We start from the raw sequence: 23,709 nt of genomic DNA, 5'->3' as shown, positions 1-23,709 counted from the left end.
ATGCAAAATTCCTTGGCTCACTTAGCGTTGAACTTTTGATATTTCTTCTTGTTAGAAAGTTGGGGTCCTCCTTGAATGATCTTCTGCTACAATTCGGTGTAGAACTAGAAAATGAACGAGTGTCGTATCTCTTTTTTAGTTGTGTTTTGATCTTCGTTGGACATGTTTGTGAACAAGAAGGTCATTCTATCATTCACTCCAATTTCGTTGAGATTGGGTCGAGATGCTTTTGAAACAAACTCCTTATCTCTCGTGTCATGGATTGCATTTGCAAGTTTGGTGCACCACCATCATTTTGGACGTCACCTCCTGAAATATGAGAATTATATCTAGATGTGCGAGACATGATTAGCAATAAAAAATGAAAGATAGACCTCACCAACACAAAACCTGACCAATACACTCCAAAGAAAAGTCTCTTCTCTCGTGTTTCACTTGGGATGGCTTTTACCCTTAATGCACACCCTTTTCTTTTACCGCTCTTACTTTCTTTTAATGTTCTTGTGGAACTCCCTCAAGGTTTACAAGGTGTCTCGTAGACTTCAGCTGAAACTATTGGGGCTTGGTTGGAAAAATGATGGGTGTAAAAAAAATTGGCTACAAGAAAGAATGAAGATGATATTAGGTAATAAAATCGTAAAGATAATAAAAAAAACGATAAAACGAATACGAAACCTTCTTAATAATTTTCTTCAAAGATGAAAACAATTGCTCCCGCCTCTTTAAATATTTCTTCTTTTTTCTTTTTCTCGATCTTTTCAACTTTTTTTTAATTTTGTACTAACACGAGAGAGAGAAAATGAAATGATAAGCTTACTGAATCAGCTAGCTCTGATACCAAATGATATGATCTCGATTATATGTCCCAATTCATATACGATATTGCCCGATCGTGATTCTAGTTCGAATTTTGTACAATAGAATTATTACTATTTTTATATATTTCATTAACAAAACATATGACATATGTTTTAATTTATGATTGTATTAGTTGAATCAAGTTGATAGGATAAGTGATATATGAATCATTTAACACACTTCTTGTCCGTATAAAATGTATACTCTCAGCCGGGTTAAATGGGTAAAAGAAAACATAACTATTTCTGTCTTCACATGGTGCTACATTTGGGATACATGCTTTAGTTCAACCCTTAATTAATTTACTACAAGTTCCTCTCACTTCTGTAAATCCTTAAAAAAATCATTAATTAAAAATTAGTTAATTTTCAATTTTAGTTGTGGAATAAATAAAACACAGCACAGGCTCTGAGAGGAATTAAGGGAGCATTAGGAAACCATTTAGAAAACCTCCAGACCCAACCCATCGAATCCACCTCCCAAAACTTCCTTGCCAATTTGAAACAATGAAACCCACCACCTGGCTTCTCAAACCCAGCTCCAAGCATCCAGAAAGCCAGAAGAAAACAACGCGAACAGTCGAAAACGAGCATAACAATCAGCCGAAAGACGAGCAAAAACGAATTAACCCTGCAGCCACACGACCAGGTCCAAAAGCGGAACCAGCTTATGCGCATAAAGTTGAACCTGCAACCATTACTCAACACGGAGGCGAGCTCGATCTCCACATCAGACTTAATCTCATTAAATACGAAAGGAAGATGGTAACAACACAGATTCAGCAAAAATGAAAGCTTCATAAATTTACTCAATATGCATAGGCTCAACACATATCGAAACCATCAAAAAGCAGGATAATTACATATCGCTTCCACCTGCAACTTTCCAGAGAGGGGCGTTGGGTACTTGGTGGTCCAAGACAAAATGATGCACAACACCACTTTGAAACAGAGCTACTAATCTAATCTAAACACATGTTAAAAATGTTGCATCACAGACAACTACTAATCTAAAACAAATGACCTCTAGATTCAAGCCTTGGTTCTTTAATATCCCGACTTCAAACCACAATAAAAGCAGGAAGAAGAATGCAGAAATAAAACAGACCAAGACACCAACTGCAACTGAAGGCATCTACCAGTACGAAAAATGCAGACTGACACAGGAAAGAAAACCATATCAACCCAAATGCATCTTTCAATAAGACCACATGAAGCTATCCGTTACCTGCTATCAAACAAGGACTTTGAAAATTACATTGAAAAATTCTTTTTACTTTTAAATTGCTTTTTCAGTTTTTTTTGGCTACTTTCGAATCATTCTACTTGCACAATCAAACTCTAGTAAATTGTATAAATCAAATTAACTTTCTATCTTGCATGTAAAATCATACAGTAAGACAACAAATATTAACATACATTTTCGATTAGTGAAAGCATGTTCATTTTGGGTACAAAAGTGGGTCTAAATTTCAAGCTCAGTTCGGGACCATAAAAAAATCATCAAATTACTTGTGACTTTCATTGTATACTTAAACAATTTAATTCTCAAATATACAATCGTCAAATTTTTTACACCCAAATGAGAGAGATGGAACCTAATTAGTAATGTTCTTCTAAAAAAACTAAGAATAAATTGATCGACTGCATTATTATTATTTTCTCTATTTTAGTAAGAAAATATGAGACATACACTTCAATTTATGACTCAATTAATTGAATCAAGCTGATAGGATGAGTGATCAATGAATCATTTAACATACGCCTTGTCCATATGAAATGTATACTCTCGATCGGATTAAATGCGTAAAAAAAACATACTTATTTCTATCACTGCATGGTGCTACATTTGGGAGGCATCCTTTAGTCCAACTGTCAATTAATTTATTTACAACAAGTTCCTTTGACCTCTGTGAATCCTGAAGAAAATCATCAGTTAAGAAATCAGTAAATTTTCAATTTTAGTTTTGCAAGGTCAAAGATTTGAGCCAAAATATAGAATAATACTCACCATAGGATGCAGGCGATGTATAAACATCTTTGAAAATTTGATATAGATTTACGAGAACAAATTTTAATTCCGGAAGTGTCGATTGCAAATCCCTCAATAGATTAGAAAGACGCTTGCCTATCATTAGCTTCTTCCTAACATTCACCATCATAAATTCGATTTGGTTCGCATCCTATTGGCGCTAAATTATTGATCACCGTGCACCGAGTTGATATAATGTCCAGATATAAAAAATAATAAACAATGAGTTATTTAACAAAGACTTTGACAAGTACTTTGAAAAACTCTCTTTGTTTTCAAATTGTCTTCTCAATATTCTTGATGTCTTTTCAAACCATTTTATTTGCCCAATCAAGCTCCGATGAAATTGTATAAATCAAATTAACTTTATATATTGCGTGTAAAAGGATCATGTTTGATCATAGTACAAAATAATCTGAAAAATAGATTAACGTACATAAAAGACGAATAATATGTGCTAAACTCAGAGGTGAAATAAAGTTTCCTGTATCAACAAAAAAGTCGCCAAACACATATAAAGCTGGTCAATCAATTTCGATGTTTTCTAATTGAAATTTGAAAAATGTAAACTTTTTGATGTAATTTATAAAAATTATAGGCCATCATTGTAATTTATGGGAAGCATTTTTTATTGTAATTTATAAATAGTTTTGATATTTATTGTAATTTATAAAAAGTTTTGGTGTTTATTGTAATTTATAAAAAGTTTTGGTATTTATTATATTTTCAGAAAGTTTTGGTATTTATTGTAATTTATAGATAGTTTTGATCTTTATTGTAATTTATAAAAAGTTTTGGCCCTTATTTTAATATTTAAAAGAATTAGACTTTTATTGTAATTTATATAAATACTTAAAATTTTATTATAATATAATAATTTTTATTTAAGTATTTTTTGTTTTAGAACTTTAAATAAAAAATTGTAACGATATTTTTTTTATCATTTATGCATTAAATTTTAATATTATTAGTGATCATATAAATAATTCATGATAAAATTTTAATTTATTTTGTGACACAATTAAATGTCATTGAATATAAATAATAAGATGATATTATACATAAATGTCACTATATGTTTAACAATACATGACGATAAAAAGATATAACGTCACACTAGACATTTAGTGATACACCTAAGATAATGATTATTATAACGTCAAATTTTATGTCACAAAACATAAAAAGTAACGCAAATATAAATTTCAATGATAATATTTCTAACGTTAAAAATAAATAAATTTATTGTAGTGCTTCTAGATCCAGCTTGTTTTCTGTTGGCCGAAAATAATAAAAAAATTACCTTGTTTTCTGGCGGAGTTACGGCTGTAAGTTTTGTCCTTTATATGTGAATGTTAGTGACAACTACCTTTTTCGGTTCTTTATCTTGTTATTTAAATAGGGTTTTCGGTACTTTTTGGTAGTCACTTATATCATACAGCCATTGTTGTTTTGCAGGATTACCTTTTCTCAGGTGAATTTTTTATTGTGGGAAAATAGGATTCTGATCGGTGTTTTATAACTTGTAAATGTTAGATAAAATATTAATCCAAGAATAAAATAATAATAATAATAATAAATAAATATTATTATAGAATCAAACGAAATACAATAAACAAAGAGAATTAAAGTATAAAAACAGAATTTGTTACTCGTATATAGGCATGAAATGGGATGAGCGGAGTTAGAAATTAGAAAAAGAATTTTGTTGAGGCCTATATGAACAGTTTTCTTAAGACAAATTCATCATCTCCTCGGTGCTTTGAGTAAGATTGGACTTCGGTCTCCTAGTATACAATAACGAATGATCACAACAGTAAGCACAATCGTAGTGATCAATCGAACATAATCTTGACTTTCTCTATCACTGGAAAAAAAATTTGAAAGAGATTTTCTAAGTGTTTTTTCTTAACCAACAAAAAGTCATTAACATGATAAAATAAAAGTTTAACACTTTTAATCAAAAACAAGAAGAAGAAAATTGCTCTAATTCTCACCGCAAAAATCCGTAAAAACTTGTAAATTTCCGAAAAATCATCCTAACCTTTTTTATTCATTGTTAGGCATCGTTTAGACTTTATTTCCCGATCTAACACCCTTTGCAGAAAGACGCGCTTCAGGGGCGCGCCTTATATTGATCTAGCGCTACGTAGAGTAAGGCGCGCCCCCTGAAGCGCATATTGTGAAATGTGTAAAAAGCCCGAGTGTTAATTTTGTAATTTTTTTTAAAATAGTGCCTAATATGTAATTAATTTTTGTTAGGATGATATTTGTGTAAAAATGTCAACTTTATTGATTTTTTTTGTGTGTGAAAAAAACTTTCTACATTAAAATCTTTAAATATTCTTTTGCAAATTATTTTTATAACTCGATAAATTTTGATTTTTGCATGAAATTAAACAATACGTATAATCTAGTATAAGAAAACTTTGAGGGTAATTATTTTAAAATATGAATAATTTTTATTTATTGCATTTTTATACTTTTAATTACAATTAAAAGTGAATAAAATTCAATAAAAACGTCAACTTTATTGATTTATTTTTTGTGTGATATTATTTTTAACAGTTAATAATGTTTATTGACTCTTAATATTAATTGTTTAAAAATATAAAAATATAAAAATAAACTTTTAATTACAATTGATAGATCAAATAAATTATTATTCACTTTTTTAAAAATCAATAAAAATACAATAAAAAAGAATTAAAAGTGAATAAAATTCAATACAAAAAGAATGTAAAATCAATTTTTTTTCCAAAAATATATAAAATATATAATTTTTTAAATTATAAAATATTTATCATCATCATCATCATCATCTTGAAAAAGAAATACTAGTTATAAAACTTTTATAAAATTATTCATATTTTAAAATACTTACCCTCAAAGTTTTCCTATATTATATTATACGTATTGTGTAATTTCATGCAAAAATCAAAATTTGTCGAGTTATAAAATAATTTGTAAAATAATATTTAAAGATTTTAATGTATAAAGTTTTTTTTCACACACAAAAAAATAAATAAAAAAAGTTGACATTTTTACATAAATATCGTCCTAACAAAAATTAATTACATATTAGACACTATTTAAAAAATATTTATAAAATTAACACCTAATTTTTTATACGTTTCACAAGACACGCTTTAGGGGCGCGTCTTTACCCCACTTGGAGTAAGACGTGACGCAAGGGCTCACCTTTATATAAAAAAATATTAGATTGAGAAATAAAGTCTAAACGGTATTTGTCAGAAAATAAAAAAAAGATTAAGGTAATTTTTCGGAAAATTCGCCTAAAATCTGTGGGGGTGTGATGTGATATCCTCCCGGCTCCCAAAGGGATGAATCCGCCCATGCCCTAAAACCTAGTTAAAAATGATGATTTATTCATAGCCATGTGAGGAGCGCTGAAACTTGAACATACATTAATAACACACCCCAAAATAGCATTTTCAACACCATGCCATGGTATGGTATCCCTTCCAACCTCATATGGGCGTTTGAATGGGGAATGTGTGATTCTCATGGGAATGAAATTTACATTTTTCCGTTTGGTTAGTCCGGGAATCTCATTTCCGGTAATGTAAGATTACCAATAGTAGATTTTTTGGGGTATATTACCGGGAATGTCATTGTCTTCCTTTTCTTAGGTATTATTGGATTACCGGTGTTTTAGACTAAAATGCCCTTAATTTTTTTTTATTTTTTTCCAAAAATATCATTCTTCTATCATTGAATAATAAAAATTCTACGAAGGTTAAATTACAAATTTATCTTTAATTATTTTAGATTTACAAAAAAAAAAAGTCTATAATTAAAATTTTATATGAAGTTTAAAGGTTAAAATAAAATTTTACCATTTCATTAAACCTTTTTTATATTTTTAATTTTGTAAAAATATTATATAAATATTATGAATTTAATTTTTTTAAATAAAACATATAAATATTTTCTAACTTTTAATATTATACAAATATATAATAAGGACAATTTGGTTAAATATACATTATAATAATATTTTATTCCTTTAATCAAACACGGTAATCTTACATTCCTGCTATGTCAACCAAATACAAAATACAACATTCTCAGTAATCTTATTCCTTGGTAATCTTACATTCACACTAATAATCTTACATTCCGTGAACCAAACACACCTACATGACATACGATTTATCCCAGGAACAGTAATTACCTCAACAACCCCTACCTATAAACAATAATGCATTTGATTTGTCTCAGCAATGATAATTATGCTACTTATTCATTGTATGAGTACATATTGTGAATTGACGTTTAGTGTATCATTATTGTATTCTTAATCTAACATTTTTCAGAATATATCACCTGTGAACGGACTCCGCTTTTATTCATGGAATTATTATTATTATTATTTAACAACCCCTACCTATAAACAATAATTATTATTATTTTATTCTTGGAGACAGAGGTGGAGTGCTTTATGAGGGAGTTCAAGGTGATTCTATTGAAGAGGAGATGGCTTTAGCGGCTGCCGTTGCTTTGGGGTGGAGTTTGCAGGCCTGAGAAGCGATTCGTTGCATTGGTTGTATTCTTCTGCTGTATCCGTTGCAGGTGGGAGGTTGGGCGATTTATTTTTTGGCAGTATTGTTTCGTTCTGTGGTTGCTTGGTGGCTTTCGTTCTCCATTGGTGTTGTTGGTTATGCTTCTAATCGTGGTTTTTTTTCAGTCCACTACTGTGGTGCTAAGTTTTAATCGGATATTCATAGGCGGTGGTTGCAGGGCTGAGCGGTGTTTCGTCTCGATGGATGGGGTCGGGTTGATCTTTCTTAATCCGTTGTTTGTTTCCAGTTTTGTTCGTCTTATGTGTTTTCTGGAGTATTCGTTCATGGTGTTGTTTCAGTCGTCTGCTGCTATGCTTAGATATTTTGGTTTAGCTGGGTAGGCTGGAGTAGTTTTTATGCTCTGGGTTGTTTGCTTTGGTCCTTTCATGAGTATGTTGGCAGATTGGCCAATGAGGGAGCTGGTTTGTTTCGGTCGTTCTGCTTGCTTTCGATGCTTTTTCATTAGTCTGCTGTGCTCTTCAGTTTTTCGAGCTTTAGTCATCCTTTTGGATTAGCTTCAATTAGAGAGTATCTCTTGTCTCAGTTCGTGTCTTCGCTCAAGCTTTGGTTGCTGCTGATGTTAAGCTAGAGGTGTTGGTTCGCTTTCCTGTTGTTGCTGGTTTTGTTTGAACCACTTTTAGTTTCTATTTCTTTAATGGCGTGCCTGGTTTTGGTCTATTATTGTGTTGCCGGGGGAACGTTGTATGACCGGCGGTGTGGTTTGTATGGTATGTTGTGATGTAAGTTTTTGTGTTTGTTCATCTCTACCATCAAAAGGCATACTCTTTTTACTCCATTTAGGTTTAGAGAAGTTTTTTAATGAAGTCATTAAGGTGATGTAATTTGTAATCAATCGTACTACAAAATACCCTCTTTCATAAAAAAAATCTATTACTATTATATTTTTTATGTTTTAATAAAATTAGGATATATTAATTTAAAAATAATTTATGTATTACTATTATATTTTTTATGTTTTAATTCATAATATATTCTGTTCAAATTCTCATATTAATTCATTATTTTTCAAACATATATCATTTGTGTTATATAATTTTTACATATTAATAATTCTTAATATTTTTATATATTTAAATCATGATCATATTATTTTTTGTGATCACACGTTTTACTACTCTCAATTTCTTATATTATGATTCAGTGTGTTATATAAGTTGCAATGTTAATTTTCAAATCTAAATTTAACTTTTAAGAATTAAATTATTATATTATAATTGAGTATCTCAATTAGTACATACATAATTATTAACTCTTACCGATAGTGGATTCCATTGATTTTAAATGTATAATTTTTCCTTAAATGAGTATAATTAATTTGACATTAACATTAATTATAAAACAGAATTAATTCATTCGACTTAATTATATGAGAAATAATAAACGGTTATTACCAAGACTTCATTACCTACATCATCTTTTTTTATTTATTAATCCGATGTGACTTAAGTATAAAATAGTGTATGTTTGAAAGATTCAATCATTTAATGAAGAACATTTAAACATCTTTATAAAAATGGACTTGAATTCAAGACGTTTAAAAATAATAACCAATATTTTAACTAATAAAATCATTTAATTCGTGTAATACCGGCTTCATCTTAATTGCGGGTGGGCAGAAAAAAGGAAAAATGTTAGGTAAAAAAATGCATGATTGGGGACGTGAAAGTGATGACAGAAACAGGGAGAGTTGTTAAGAGGAAGCTTTGCAGCCAGGGGTGATTCTAATAGAAATGCTTCCTCTTCATGAAAACGTACGTTAATGATGTGATGAGTTGAGGGTTGAGGGATGGAAACTACCAAGGTGGTGTTTGTTTTTACAGAGGTAAAATGTTTGCAGTTTGCGGATCATATCTACAGACATATGCAGCAGAAGAGGTGGACCAAAAGTCTGCAGTCTGCAAGAAAAAGACTATTTGTTTTTTAACGTCTGCAGACTGCTAAAATGAACTGAAATATAAATAAACTGATTTTTTAAACTTAAAAGAGTTTTGCAATACTGAGATTTAAATAATTTTAGTTTTACAATACTGAAATTTAAATAATCCATACAACTACAATAATAAATTATTTAAAATAAATCAATCTATATTTTAAAATAAATCAATTCATACTAATAAATTATTTAAAATAAATCAATCCATACAACTACAATAATAAATCAATCCATATTTTAAAAATAAATCAATCCATACAAATAAATTATTTAAAATAAATCATTCCATACTAATAAATTATATAAAATAAATCAATCCATACTAATAAATTATATAAAATAAATCAATCCGTACTAATAAATTATTTAAAATAAATCAATCCATACTAATAAATTATTTAAAATAAATCAATCCATATTTTAAAATAAATCAATCTATACTAATAAATTATTTAAAATAAATCAATCCATACAACTATAATAATAAATCAATCCATATTTTAAAATAAATCAATCCATACTAATAAATTATTTAAAATAAATAAATCTATATTTTAAAATAAATCAATCCATACTAATAAATTATTTAAAATAAATCAATCCATATTTTAAAATAAATCAATCCATACTAATAAATTATTTAAAATAAATTATTTTAAAATAAATCAATCCATATTTTATAATAATTTATTTTAAAATAAATTATTTTATAATAAATTATTTTAAAATAAATTATTTTAAAATAAATAACCTTATTAAATTATTTAAAATTATTTTAATAAATAACTATATTTTATAATTGTTCTTGAAGAAGTTTGAAGACCTTTGAAGATATAAAATCAAGTCTGCACCAAGAAGAACTCGCGCAGACGTTTGAAGAACTTCTGTCTTCTAAAAAACAAACAGTCTGCGAAGCTTAATGTCTGCGCGTGGTCTGCGCGACGCAGACATAAGTGATTTAAAGAGCTTGCACAGTAAAAACAAACACTACCGAATTATCTTGTCAGTTGAAGAAATCAAGGTTGATCATTCAAGTCTTCACTGCTGGGGCTGCCACGTATATACGTTTACGTTGAAGATGATCAACATGCGTCGGCATAATCAAGTTATAAAAAGCACCACGTGTTTTGATTTACATAGTATATGTTTCGGGAAAATATTCGAAACGATATCTTAATTTAAGATTTAAAAACAGTAGATTTAAGTTTAATAGAAAATATAATAAAAAATATAACATTTTAAATTAGACACAATTTAAAATATAATTTTTTTAATATTTTTTATTGATAATAAAAAATATTATATTTTTCGTAATATTTAATAGTCAACTGAAAATATTAAGAAAAATTAATATTTTATGTCGCATTCAATATCAAATATTATATTTTTATCGCATTTTCAATTACACATATTTTCATATTTTTTAATCTTAAATTAAATTATTATCCCGCATAATTGTCCACATGTTTTCTTAAAAAGAAAGTACACGTATATGTCTGAGAAACATAACATAATGATTACGTTTGTCAAATAATATTATTATTAATATATACTCAATCTTCGTGCATGTTTACATTAAAGGAGTCAAACAATTGTTGAGAGTAGTCTTAAGAGTTGTACGTATGGAGAATTCCTCAACATGGTTGGGAAATCTTATTAAGCACTAATTATTCATGTGTTCCTTCCATGGAGAATTACCTAACATGATGACGGGTGGAATGATTGGAGGATATTAGTTATAATAATGAATTGGTGCAACAGTGTTTGATTAGGCTAAGAGACGGAGGAAATCCGAAAAGAGAAAAAGGGAGACAACGTGGTCAACATCTCACCGCACCACAGAACCAATAATGATGTCGTTATCTGCATGCCAATAATTAGTGAATTTAAGGCCATCGTGGACCAACGCACTTTCTTCTATCTCCTCAACACAATTCTCAGGATTCAATTATAAAGGAAATGTCCTTTTTCCATATAATAATAATGCAATCTAATTTTTAAATTATGTATTAAATAAATATATTTAAGAATGGATTGAGGGGATGGGAAAAGACGATTGTCCTCTTAATTTTTTTGAATTCTCTTATATTTTAGGTTGGTTATATATACTTTTGTCCATAAAATTTTATAAGTTTATCATTTTTAAAATTTTATAAGTTCACCCAACATAAAATCATATGTATGTCATTGAATATATTTATATTACAAATAAGTCCATTTTCAAATTAAAATAGCTGGTTGTTGGAAGCATAGCATGTGAATCTAGAAATATTTTTTAAAAGTGTTTATATATATGTGTATTAATAACATAAAAATTTTGAATGAAATGAATAAAAATATAATTTTAAAATGAACAATATCAACAAGATAGATGATTAATTAAAGAAAATTTAAATTTTAAGATAACGATGTCACCACCTCAAAAAACTGCGAAACCACCGATGGTTAGAATGAACATTTCCTTGCGACGAAGGGAGAGCCAGCAAGCCAAGCCATTTGCCATGAGTAACAAATTCTGTAAATGCACGCTCATTTTAACTAAATTCCTTACTCTTTTCTGTCCACAAATTATGAGCACGTCCATTAGCCAAATGATAGGGATAGAGCCTTTTTTTCTTATTATTTTTGGATGTGATGATCGTCGGCCACAAGTAAAATCAAATGAAGCCAAGACTTAGGGTAAATATATATTTGATACATAATTTTAGCTTCAATGTTCAAATTGATACTTATGTTTTTTGTCCAATTAGTTATTTGAATTTAACTTTTTTGATTTAAATTGATATTTAAAATTGACTTAGTGGTTCAAATTGGTTTAAATATGTCATTTATCATAAATAGCAATTTGTAAAAAAAGATTAAGTTTAAGTAACAATTTGAATCGATAAGCTAAGTTCATATATTTAATTGGACAAAAGAAACTTTAGACACCAAATAAAACATTGAAGCCAAATTGAGGTCTTAAAATGTATATTTACCCAATGATTAAAGATGCAATCAAACATCATTTTACTATCTATGTTTAGGTTTTATAGTTGTCCCTCCCAGTAATATTATCTCTAATGTTCTCGCATTGATTCTCTCTCTGAAGTTAATGTGTGCCTCATCACTTTACTCAACATTTGTTGGTAGCAAAAATAGGGTTAATATACATTTTGTTGAAAGTCAATAATAAAAATGCAAATGGGGCAGCTGTTTTCTATATGACAAATGGGACTGCTAATTTGTCAAAATTAGGCAGCATGGAATTGTTGAAAATGGAAGGGATAATTACCAAATTGAGTCTCTAAACTTTAGGGTATTTACAAGATTAGTCTTTAAGCTTCAACTATAAATACCCGAACCCATTTAGCTTCAAAATCATCCCAAAATCATTTCTTTCTCCCACTACTAAAGAGTTTAGAGAGTTTTCTTGCAAGTTGTGAGTGTTTTGTAAACACCTGTAAATTTTCCCTCTTTAGTAAAAGATCTGCAGCAGTCTGGAGACGTAGGCATAATTGGTCGAACTCCGTTATCAATTTCAGGTATTATTTTTCCGCTTTTATTTCACATTCTCACTAATCTGTTTATAGGGAAATTACTCGTTTTATTTCCCAACAACTGGTATCAAGAGCTTTTGGTGTTGAATTTTTCCAGTTTTTTCGAGGTTACTATTCATATGAATAGTGAATTTTGTGAATAGTAAAATTTGGTCGACGATACGAATTTATCGATGGAGGTGTTCTAATACACGGTGGTTCACAAGAATTGTCAAAAACGATCCAAAAGAAGCCAGATTCGAGTGGGAGCGATTACTGCAGACGAAGGGAAGGTGAAAATTGAGAAGTTTGATGGTGCGAACTTTGGCTTTTGGAAGATGCAAATTGAAGATTTTATGTTCAAGAAAAATCTATATCAACCTCTCTCAGGAAGACAACCAGAGAGCATGAAGAATGAAGACTGGGCTCTTTTCGACATACAAGCCCTCAGAGTTATCCGACTGACGTTATCCCGCAATGTTGCTTTCAACATAGCAAAGGAAAAGACCACGACGGGTCTTATGGCGGCTCTCTCTAGTATGTATGAGAAGCCATCGGCCTCAAACAAATTTCACTTGATGAGGCGATTATTCAATTTGCGGATAGCAGAAGGGGCATAAGTGACTCAACACATAAATGAACTCAACACAATCACAACCCAGTTGAGTTCCTTGGAAATTGAATTCGATGATTAAGTTCGAGCTTTAATTCTTTTATCATCTCTACTAGACAGTTGGAATGCTACTGTTACAACAGTCAGTAGCTCATCGGGAAACAGTAAATTGAAATTCGACGATGTTCTGGATCTGGTATCGAGTGAAGAAATTCGATGGAGAGAATCGGGTGAAGCATCAAGCTCCTCAACCTTGCACACGGAGTCTAGAGGAAGAACTTCATAAATAAATTCAAATCGTGGTAGATCAAAATCCAGAAGGGGGAAATCAAGAACATGAAAGAAAGATTTTAACTGTTATAATTGTGGCAAGAAGGGCCACTTCAAAAGAGATTGCCGAACACCGAAGAAAAATACCGGCGCACAGGAATCTACCAACATAACATAGGAGACAAGTGATGTCATGATTCTAAGCGTCAACAGTCTGATTGAATCATGAATCTTGGATCCAGGGGCATATTTCCACTCCACCCCATGCCAAGAAATCATGGAGAACTATGCCAGTGGTGATTTTGGGAATGTTCATTTAGCTGATGATAAAACCTTGAAGATCGTCAGAAAAGGAGACATCCAATTAAAGTTTCCAAACCAGACCACCTGGAAGCTGAAAAGAGTGAGACATATTCCTGGCCTCAAGAGAAATTTGATTTCTGTAGGGCAGCTTGATAGAGAAGGATATAGTACAACCTTTTCAGGTTGTGAATGAAAGATTACCAAAGGAGCACTCGTCATTGCTTTTGGTAAGAATACTAGTACTCTCTATGTAACCTCAAATTTGGAGAATATCATTGCAGTAGCAGATGCTGATGGATAATCAAACCTATGGCACCAAAGACTTTTCCTTATGAGTGAGAAAGGGTGATGACACTTTTGTCAAAAGGGAAGCTGCCGGATCTAAAGAATATAGATGTCAGACTATGTGAGGATTGTATCTTTGGCAAACAAAAGAAAGTCAGTTTTGCAAAGATTGACAAGACACTCAAGATAGAAAAGTTAGAGTTAGTTCATACTGATGTATGAGGACCATCTCCAGTTCCATCTCTTGCAGGCTCATTATATTATATCACTTTCATCGATGATTCTACAAGAAAGGTGTGAGTTTATTTTCTGAAGAAGAAATCAGAAGTCTTTGATACTTTCAAAAAATGGAAGGCCATGGTGGAAAATGAGACTGGTTTGAAAGTCAAGCGGTTGAGGTCTGATAATGGAGGAAAGTACAAAAATAGTAGATTCAGAGAATTCTGCGCAAACAATGGGTTCAAGATGGAGACAACAATTCCCATGACATCGCAACAGAATGGCATAGTAGAGCATATGAACATAACTCTGAATGAACGTGCCAGAAGCATGAGGATACATGTCGGATTGCCCAAATTGCTATGGGCTGAAGTTATCAACACTGCAACTTACCTGGTCAACCGTGGGCCCTAGGTTCCATTGGATTGCAGAATACTAGAGGAAGTTTGGAGCATAAAAGAAATAAACCTTTCACACTTAAGAGTGTTTGTGTGTATTTCTTATGTACACATAAATTCTGCTGAAAGAAGTAAACTTGATGCCAAGTCCAACAAATGTGTCTTTGTTGGTTATGGTGGTGATGAGTTCGATTACCGATTTTGGGACTACGAAAATCGAAAGATCATCAGAAGTACAGATGTCATTCTCAATGAGAATGTGATGTACAAAGATATGTCAACCATAGAATCAAGTAACTTCAATATCAAAGATGAAACAAATGAATTTGCTGAGTTTGAGGAGATTTCTGGAAATAATGTTCAGATCAGTCCTAAAGCAGTTCAAGAAGAACCAAGCACACCAGAACTGAGTCGCTCCTCCAGAATTCCTAAACCAACCAGCGTTATTCACCTTCTTTGCACTACTTGTTGCTGACTGACAATGGTGAGCCAGAGTGTTATGATGAAGCAATGCAGATGAAGGATTCAGTCAAGTGGGAGTCTTCCATGAAAGATGAGATGGACTCGCTTATATCAAATCAGACGTGGGAATTAGCTAAACTACCACCAGGCAAGAAAGCGCTCTATAACAAGTGGATTTACAGGATCAAAGAAGAGCACGATGGGAGCAAACACTATAAAGCAAGATTGGTTGTCAAAGGTTTTCAACAAAAAGAATGTATTGATCACAATGAAATTTTCTCTCCAGTCATGAAACTGTCTACAATCAGACTGGTGTTGAAAATTGTAGCTGCAGAGAATCTACATCTTGAATAGTTAGATGTAAAGACAACTTTCCTTCATGGTGATTTGGAAGAGGAAATCTATATGAGACAGCCATAAGGCTTCATAGAGGCATACAAGAAAAACCTGGTATGCAGATTTAAGAAGAGATTGTATGATTTAAAACAAGCTCCTAGACAGTGCTACAAGAAGTTTGATAGTTTCACGAGTAGTAGTGGTTTTACCAGATACCAAGCATATCATTGTTTCTACATCAAGAAGTTCGACAACAACTTCATTATTTTATTGTTGTATGTTGATGACATGCTCCTTGCAGGCTCAGACATGCACGATATTATAAACTTGAAGCAAAAATTGTCAAAATAGTTTGCAATGAAAGATCTGGGCGTTGCAAAGCAGATTCTTGGGATGAGGATTAAGAGAGACACAAATTCAGGGACTTTGATGTTATCACAGGCTGAGTACATCAACAAAGTACTCTCCAGGTTCAACATGCAAGATGCTAAACCAGTAAGTACACCTTTAGGTGTTCATTTTAGACTCTCCAAAGAATAGTCACCAAAGACGGAGGAAGAACGTGCACACATGGTGAAGGTGTCGTATGCCTCAACAATTGGAAGTCTGATGTATGCCATGGTTTGTACCAGACCAGATATTGCTCAAGCAGTGGGAGCTGTTAGTAGGTACATGAATAATCTAGGCAAGGTACACTGGGAAGCAGTCAAATGGATCATCAGATATCTGCGGGGTACCACAAACAAAATATTTTATTTCAAAGGTGGAGATACGATACTGATAGGCTATGTAGATGCTGACTTAGCCGGAAATGTTGACATCAGAAGAAGCACTATAGGGTATGTTTATATTCTAGGAGGAACCGCAATGAGTTAGGTTTCTCAACTACAGAAGATAGTTGCTCTCTCCACAACTAAAGCAGAATATGTCGCTGTTACGAAAGCCATCAAGGAGATGGTTTGGCTCCAATGTTTCTTGGAAGAGTTAGGCAAGAAACAAGAAAATAATGTCTTAGTATTACGACAGTCAAAGTGCTATCTATCTAGCAAATAATCATTCTTTTCATTCCAGGACGAAGCACATACAATTGAGATATCATTTTATCCGGTCTCTTCTGGAAGATGGGATTTTGAAACTTGAAAATATTAGAGGATATCAAAATCCGGTAGACATGTTGACAAAGACGGTGACTACGGACAAACTGAAGTTGTGTTCATCTTCAGTTGGCATGATAGAATAACAAGACCAGAAATACTGCTGCATTGATCGAGGTGTGAAGACAGATTAAAATCAGTCTTCAAGTGGGAGATTGTTGAAATTCAATAATAAAAATGCAAATGGGGCGGCTGTTTTCTAAATGCAAATGGGACAGCTGTTTTCTAAATGCAAATGGGGCGGTTGTTTTCTAAATGACAAATGGGGCTGCTAATTTGTCAAAATTAGACAGCATGGAATTATTGAAAATGGAAGGGATAATTACCAAATTAAGTCCCTAAACTTTAGAATATTTATAAGATTAGTCCTTAAGCTTCAACTATAAATACCCTAACCCATTTAGCTTCAAAATCATCCCAAAATCATTTCTTTCTCCCACTACTAAAGAGTTTAGAGAGTTTTCTTGTGAGTTGTGAGCACTTGTAAATTTTTTCTCTTTAGTAAAAGATCTGCAGCAGTCTAGAGACGTATGCATAATTGGCCGAACTCCGTTATCAATTTCGGGTATTATTTTTTTGTTTTTATTTCGTATTCTCACTAACCTGGTTATAGGGAATTTACTCGTTTTATTTCCCAACACATTTGATACTTGAATTTTGCTTTAAGGTTAGATTCAATAATACCATAGTTTTTTTTTGTCTAATTAGTTTCATGAACTCGACTTTACTATTTTATTTGATAACTAAGCTTTTTTTTTATTCAATTAGATATTTAAATTTAGCTTTTTGGTTCAAATTAACATATGAACATAATTTTTTTAATTCAAATTGATTAGAAATGATAAGCACTTATGTGAAGCAAAAATCAAGTTCAAGTCCCAATTTGAATAAAAAATCAAGTTCATATATCAATTCGAACCAAGTAATTAAGTTCAAGTACCCAATTGAAAAAAAAACTTAAATACCAAATTCATATATCATTTATATGTATTTGATGTCATTCGGAGAGGGAAATTATTTAAGGAAAATCTTAAATTTTGTCGGTATGTATGAATGAATGAGTAGAGAGCTATGAATAGCAACGGCATCATTGGACTGGAATAATTTAATTTGGTGGGTGATGAATGCTTCACATCATAAAGTTCCATAAAAAGGATTTGAATAAAAAATCAAGTTCATATATCAATTCGAACCAAGTAATTAAGTTCAAGTACCCAATTGAAAAAAAAAACTTAAATACCAAATTCATATATCATTCATATGTATTTGATGTCATTCGGAGAGGGAGATTATTTAAGGAAAATCTTAAATTTTGTCGGTATGTATGAATGAATGAGTAGAGAGCTATGAATAGCAACGGCATCATCTGGAATAATTTAATTTGGTGGGTGATGAATGCTTCACATCATAAAGTTCCATAAAAAGGAAACCTTAAAGCAATCCTAGAAATCCAAGCGATGTAACATTTTGTCGACACACGTTTACGTACAACTACGAATTCCAATGTTATAATACACTCAAACGACGAAATTACAACGTCATTAATAATTTCTTTCTGAAACATTGCAAGATCGAAATTTTTTTATTTATTTGTACGTCTAATCGCAAGGGAAGAATATTATCCTTTTGGTGCATTACCAAATAATGATGCATCACGAAATTATTTAGACACATATATGAGGTTATTTTTTCATAGAAAATAAAAAAAAAATACTAATAATCTAACAAAAACTTACATGTTACTCTAAAAAAACCCTCTTATACTTTGTTTTATAACTTCAATTGCTTGCATCATAAAAAAACATGTTACTTATTGACCACTGTTAATATGAAAACAATATGGTTTGTTGTCCAAATCCACGCTTTTCACCTCTTTCTCGTATAGCAAGGCGTAGAGAAAAGAAGGTTTAAAACAGAAAAAAAGGGTCTCAGATTATCGTATACCATACGAAACCCTTGCCATGCACAACATCAAAACGCAATCCAACCAAAAGATATTACTTCTGAGAGAGATGAATTAATTAGGGCTGACGTGGATGAGCGTGTTCCACTTTGTGTCTTTTAACTTATTATAATGTCATCTTAAACAGAACCAAAGGTTGTGTTTACATTACTTCACTTGAATCTCGGCTTTTCGACGGACACCTTTCCGGTCACTCTGTAACGTAAATTAATTCTTCTACTATCTTACAAACTCTCTTTTTGCTGATGTTGTGCCGTTCTCGGCGCGTGTCCACCACTATCTTAATATTAATAATCTTTTATTAACCTATCAAAACACATAGTAATTTATATATTTATATATTGAATATTAATATATATAATTATATACTAATAATCAAAGATGAACTGAGAGAAGTGTTGGGATACGATTGTACTCCCTAAAAATTTTAAGTTCTTTTATATTTTAGATTTCTTCTTATATTTTTTTATTGATTATCCGTACCTACTGATAATGTATTAGTATGGGGGTGGGGGTGGGGGTGAGGGTGAGGATGGGGATAGGAAATGAACTGCCAAATAAGTTGGAACGAAGGGCACGCGAGTAATAAGGCACATGGGAGAATTTTGTAAGACCAAAAAAGTATAAATGATTTTATGCGAAGCTACCTACTATGTTTCCACTTGTCATGCAAGCAGGAGGAGTTTGATACGCATACACTGTGCGTGCTTTGCATCAATGATTCACCACGCATACACTCGTCTCTCTATATAAACCCCCTCTTCTCTTTCTTCTCACTTCATGACAAAAACCCTCATAAAGAGTTTGTGAGAGAGAGCTCTAGGGTTTACCATTTCTCTTTCTCTCCTTCGTTTAATACAAAGAAATGGCAGATCACCATTCCTGGGCACTTGCATTCGGAGTCTTAGGTAATAATCAATACAAAAAATGCTGGCATCTTGGCTTTGTATTCTATCTTCTTGGCTTTAGTTTTCTGTTCTTTGGAGAGAGCTCATTGAAGCCTTTTTCTCCTCTCTTTAAGCAATATATATTTTACACGTTACGCTAGGGCTTTAGCTTCTTCATTCTTTTGCCTTGTTCTGGATGTTTTTGGTCATTATTTGGTTAAGCTAAACTACTAATTAATACACGTACTATTTTTATTCTTTCTTCGTGGTTCAAAGTGGCCTCTGGTTTTTAACAAAAAGGTACAAGACGTGTTTCGCTTAGTGTTGACACCTAAGATCCACCTTCCCAATCATATGAAATTATTCATTTATGTGGAAACAATACCGATGTGCATTTGCATGAATGCATTTTTCTAGTTGAGCAACCAGAAGTTTCTGATTAATATACAAATCAACTAATGAATTCTTTTGCAATTGGTTGCAGGTAACATCATCTCAGTCCTTGTATACCTGGCTCCAGTGTAAGCATCGCTCTATTTCATCTTATTTTTTTGTTGTTGAAAGAATTTCATCTTCTCTTTTAAATCAAAACCAACGGTTTCAGTTTTATCTATCAATAATAATAATAATAATAACCCTTGTTTTCTGCATAAAATTTTCAGACCAACATTCTACAGAATATACAGAAAGAAATCAACGGAGAGTTTCCAGTCACTGCCTTACGAGGTGGCATTGTTTAGCTCCATGCTATGGCTTTACTACGCCTTGATGAAAAAAGATGCTTTCCTGCTCATCACCATCAACTCCTTTGGATGTGTTGTGGAAACTATATACATATCTATGTTCATAACTTATGCTACCAAGAACAACAGGGTACTTAATTCATATCATCAGATTCATCTTTTTTTTATTCTTCAATGATTTAATTTGATTATTAATTCTGAATTTGAAATTGTAGGCATATGCTATAAAACTTTTTGTAGCTCTGAACGTTGGGTTGTTCTCATTGATTTTGATTCTCACACACTTCCTGGTGAAAGGTTCAGTTCGTATCCAGGTTCTTGGTTGGATGTGTGTTGCTTTCTCTATATGCGTCTTTGCAGCTCCTTTGAACATTGTGGTCAGTACAAAACTCTGTAATGATCCATTTTTTTGGACATTAATCTCTTCAAGTTATTAACCGTGTCGTATTTTATTATCCCCAGGCTCGGGTAATTCGAACAAAGAGCGTTGAGTTCATGCCTTTCAACTTGTCGTTTTTCCTAACAATAAGTGCAGTAATGTGGTTCACTTATGGATTGTTTATGAAGGACTTCTGTGTAGCTGTAAGTTGTTGTCTTGTTCAATTACTTTTACATTACTTTCAACATTGAGCCTGTTATACCTACGGGATCCTTCTCCTGAAATTAGATACCCTCTTCTATCAGAAGTCACCAATAATCTCTTAAATCAATTACAATATGCAAACAGACTCTTAAAGACAAAATTACTGAAAAATCTGAACAATCCGCATGTGTGAAATTCAAAGATCTAACCACCAAATCTATTTAACTTGTCAACCCATAAATAGTCGTATATAATAATCCTATATCTGGCATCGTTAGATATAATCACTGTATATCTCCCTCAATTATGAGGAGAGGGAGAGCTTTTCTTTTTCCTTTTTCTCTTCCACTTCCAGCCATCTTACATACAACGATTCTTCGTTCAATCTAAAAGGGATGAACCACTCACGGTCGACGAGTCCATCTTATCCATCAACAGAGCCACAAATTGATTTTTTTTCTGGTTTGTTTACAGCTCCCGAACGTGGTCGGCTTCGTCCTGGGGATGCTCCAGATGCTGCTGTACGCGATTTACCGGAACAGCGAAACGGCTGTAGGGGAAAAGAAGCTACCGGAACAAATGAAAGGTGGTGTTGTGCTCAGCACATTAGGCCCCTCCGAAGTTTATCCAGTTGCTGTATATATTAAACCAGATGTTAGGACAAATGAGGATCAGACAGAGAATGAACAGACAGGGGAGGCCAACAAAAAGGATGCGAAAACCTTGGAAGATTCCGATGAATGTCCTGTTTGATTTAGGCATTAGAATGTAGGTACCCCCAGTTTATGAATTTGTAGTGAGTTCTTTGTACCTCATTTCTTTTCAAATCCCCCACTACAAATGAACCAGGAATATGTATGTATTTGTGTATTTTTTATTGGCTCAAAGATACATGATATCAACCTTATTAAAAAAATCAATTAAAATTTTAAAAATGATCATTTAATTAAAATTTTAAATTTAGAATTGAATCAATTAAATATTAAAATTAATTAATTAATTTGATAAGTTTTAATGTTAAGTTTTAATTTTTCTGAGATATTAATATCATATGATATATTAAAATAATATTGCTTTAGCACGTGTTATTTATATATTTTCCAAAAAATTTAATCAATAAAGTTTAAAAGAAACATAAATTTATGATATCGATATTCAATCTAGATATCAATATTTTTATGTGAGTGTAAATATTAAGATGGTATTTTAAAAAAATATTCATTTATTATTTATATAAATACTCATATTTAAAATTAATTTTTAAGTACAAATTAAACGATCTCGATGATAAGAGAATTGTTGTTATCTTTTGAGGTCACAGGTTCGAGCATCAGGAATACCAAGGGTGTGAGCGTTCAATGTTTGAAAGTGTTCTTTGAGCAGATACTATCTTATACTTATCTCAAATCAATAAAAAAAATTAAATTTCTAAAAAAAATCCAAAATTTGGTCTTTAAATCTTTCTTAATATAGTTTACCGCAACTTCATAGATAACCAAATTAGCGTACTTTTTATACATAATATGATACTTTAAAGGTCAATACAACATCATTAATGTTCGATTTTAACATACCTCAATATATAAACTTGAAAAATTAATATTCAAGCAAGACTCATATCACGATACTTATCAAATGACACACATTGTCAAATGTATTCGCATATCATTTAACCATGGACATACTAAACTAAAGCATACACTTTGCATACCATCGTATTTTACAATATTTGCATTAATTATAAACTATTAAGTTATCCAAACATGTCAACAATCTATAAAGTAGATAGTTGAAAGTTCTCAGTTGACGTCTTTTCTCTCTCTTGAGTTGTGGGTTCAATACTAATTAAGAGCAAAATTCTTCTTCCCCTCCCATTAGATAGTAATTGCTAAAAGAATTTTTTTTATCTAAACATAACATAAATTTAACACAAAGCATTGACATAATAAATGTGGAATCACAACACAATTAGTCCCAAAGACCTGTACATGTCATATTTTTAAGAGTTTTCAAAAACAAAATAATTTACTCTAATAGAATATTAAGAATTGGTTTGTGAACCTTAAAATGTAAAATAGAACACATTAATACGACCAAATTTATACAAAAAAAAATTAAAAAATAAATTTAAATTCAAGAAACTCAATGTAGTAATTAAGACATAAACGAAGTATAATATTTCAAACTTAAACATAACATAATCATAAAAGTTATAACAACAAATGAATATAACATATATTTGAATATATTATAACATTTCATAGAATTTATTGTTTAGTGGACTTTTTTTTAGTTATATAAGCGCCGCTAAAAAACCTTTTGGTATAAAAAATCATAAAAAACACTGCTATAAGTTATGTTTTTTAACGACATTTTTTTATAAAGGACGCTAAAGGTTATGATCTTTAGTAGTGTTTCTTTAAACGCAACTATTTATCTTTTCTTTAGTGGCATTTGTTCCCAAAAATGCCGTTAAATATTCTGATATATAGTGGCGTTTGTGAATGTAAAACGCCACTATTGACTACATATATAGTGGTGTTTTC

The 23,709-nt window shown here is 31.4% G+C and overlaps 1 protein-coding gene across 1 annotated transcript; it reads left to right on the top strand.

Annotated features, from left to right (window-relative positions):
- The first annotated feature begins 19,746 nt into the window (after nucleotides 1-19,746).
- LOC120167221 (bidirectional sugar transporter SWEET15-like) lies at nucleotides 19,747-21,973 on the top strand. Its single transcript, XM_039176301.1, has 6 exons — nucleotides 19,747-19,858; nucleotides 20,322-20,358; nucleotides 20,500-20,710; nucleotides 20,796-20,957; nucleotides 21,043-21,162; nucleotides 21,638-21,973. Exons 1-6 carry the CDS (start codon nucleotides 19,816-19,818, stop codon nucleotides 21,914-21,916), a joined length of 852 nt encoding a protein of 283 aa, XP_039032232.1. The 5' UTR covers nucleotides 19,747-19,815; the 3' UTR covers nucleotides 21,917-21,973.
- The last annotated feature ends 1,736 nt before the right edge of the window (nucleotides 21,974-23,709 follow it).

The sequence above is a fragment of the Hibiscus syriacus genome, unplaced genomic scaffold (genome assembly GCF_006381635.1).
Source record: "Hibiscus syriacus cultivar Baekdansim isolate YM2019G1 unplaced genomic scaffold, ASM638163v2 tig00003041_pilon, whole genome shotgun sequence".
Lineage (NCBI taxonomy): Eukaryota > Viridiplantae > Streptophyta > Magnoliopsida > Malvales > Malvaceae > Hibiscus > Hibiscus syriacus.
The sequence above is the reverse complement of the archived record's forward strand: the minus strand, read 5'-3'. Positions and strand labels throughout refer to the sequence as shown.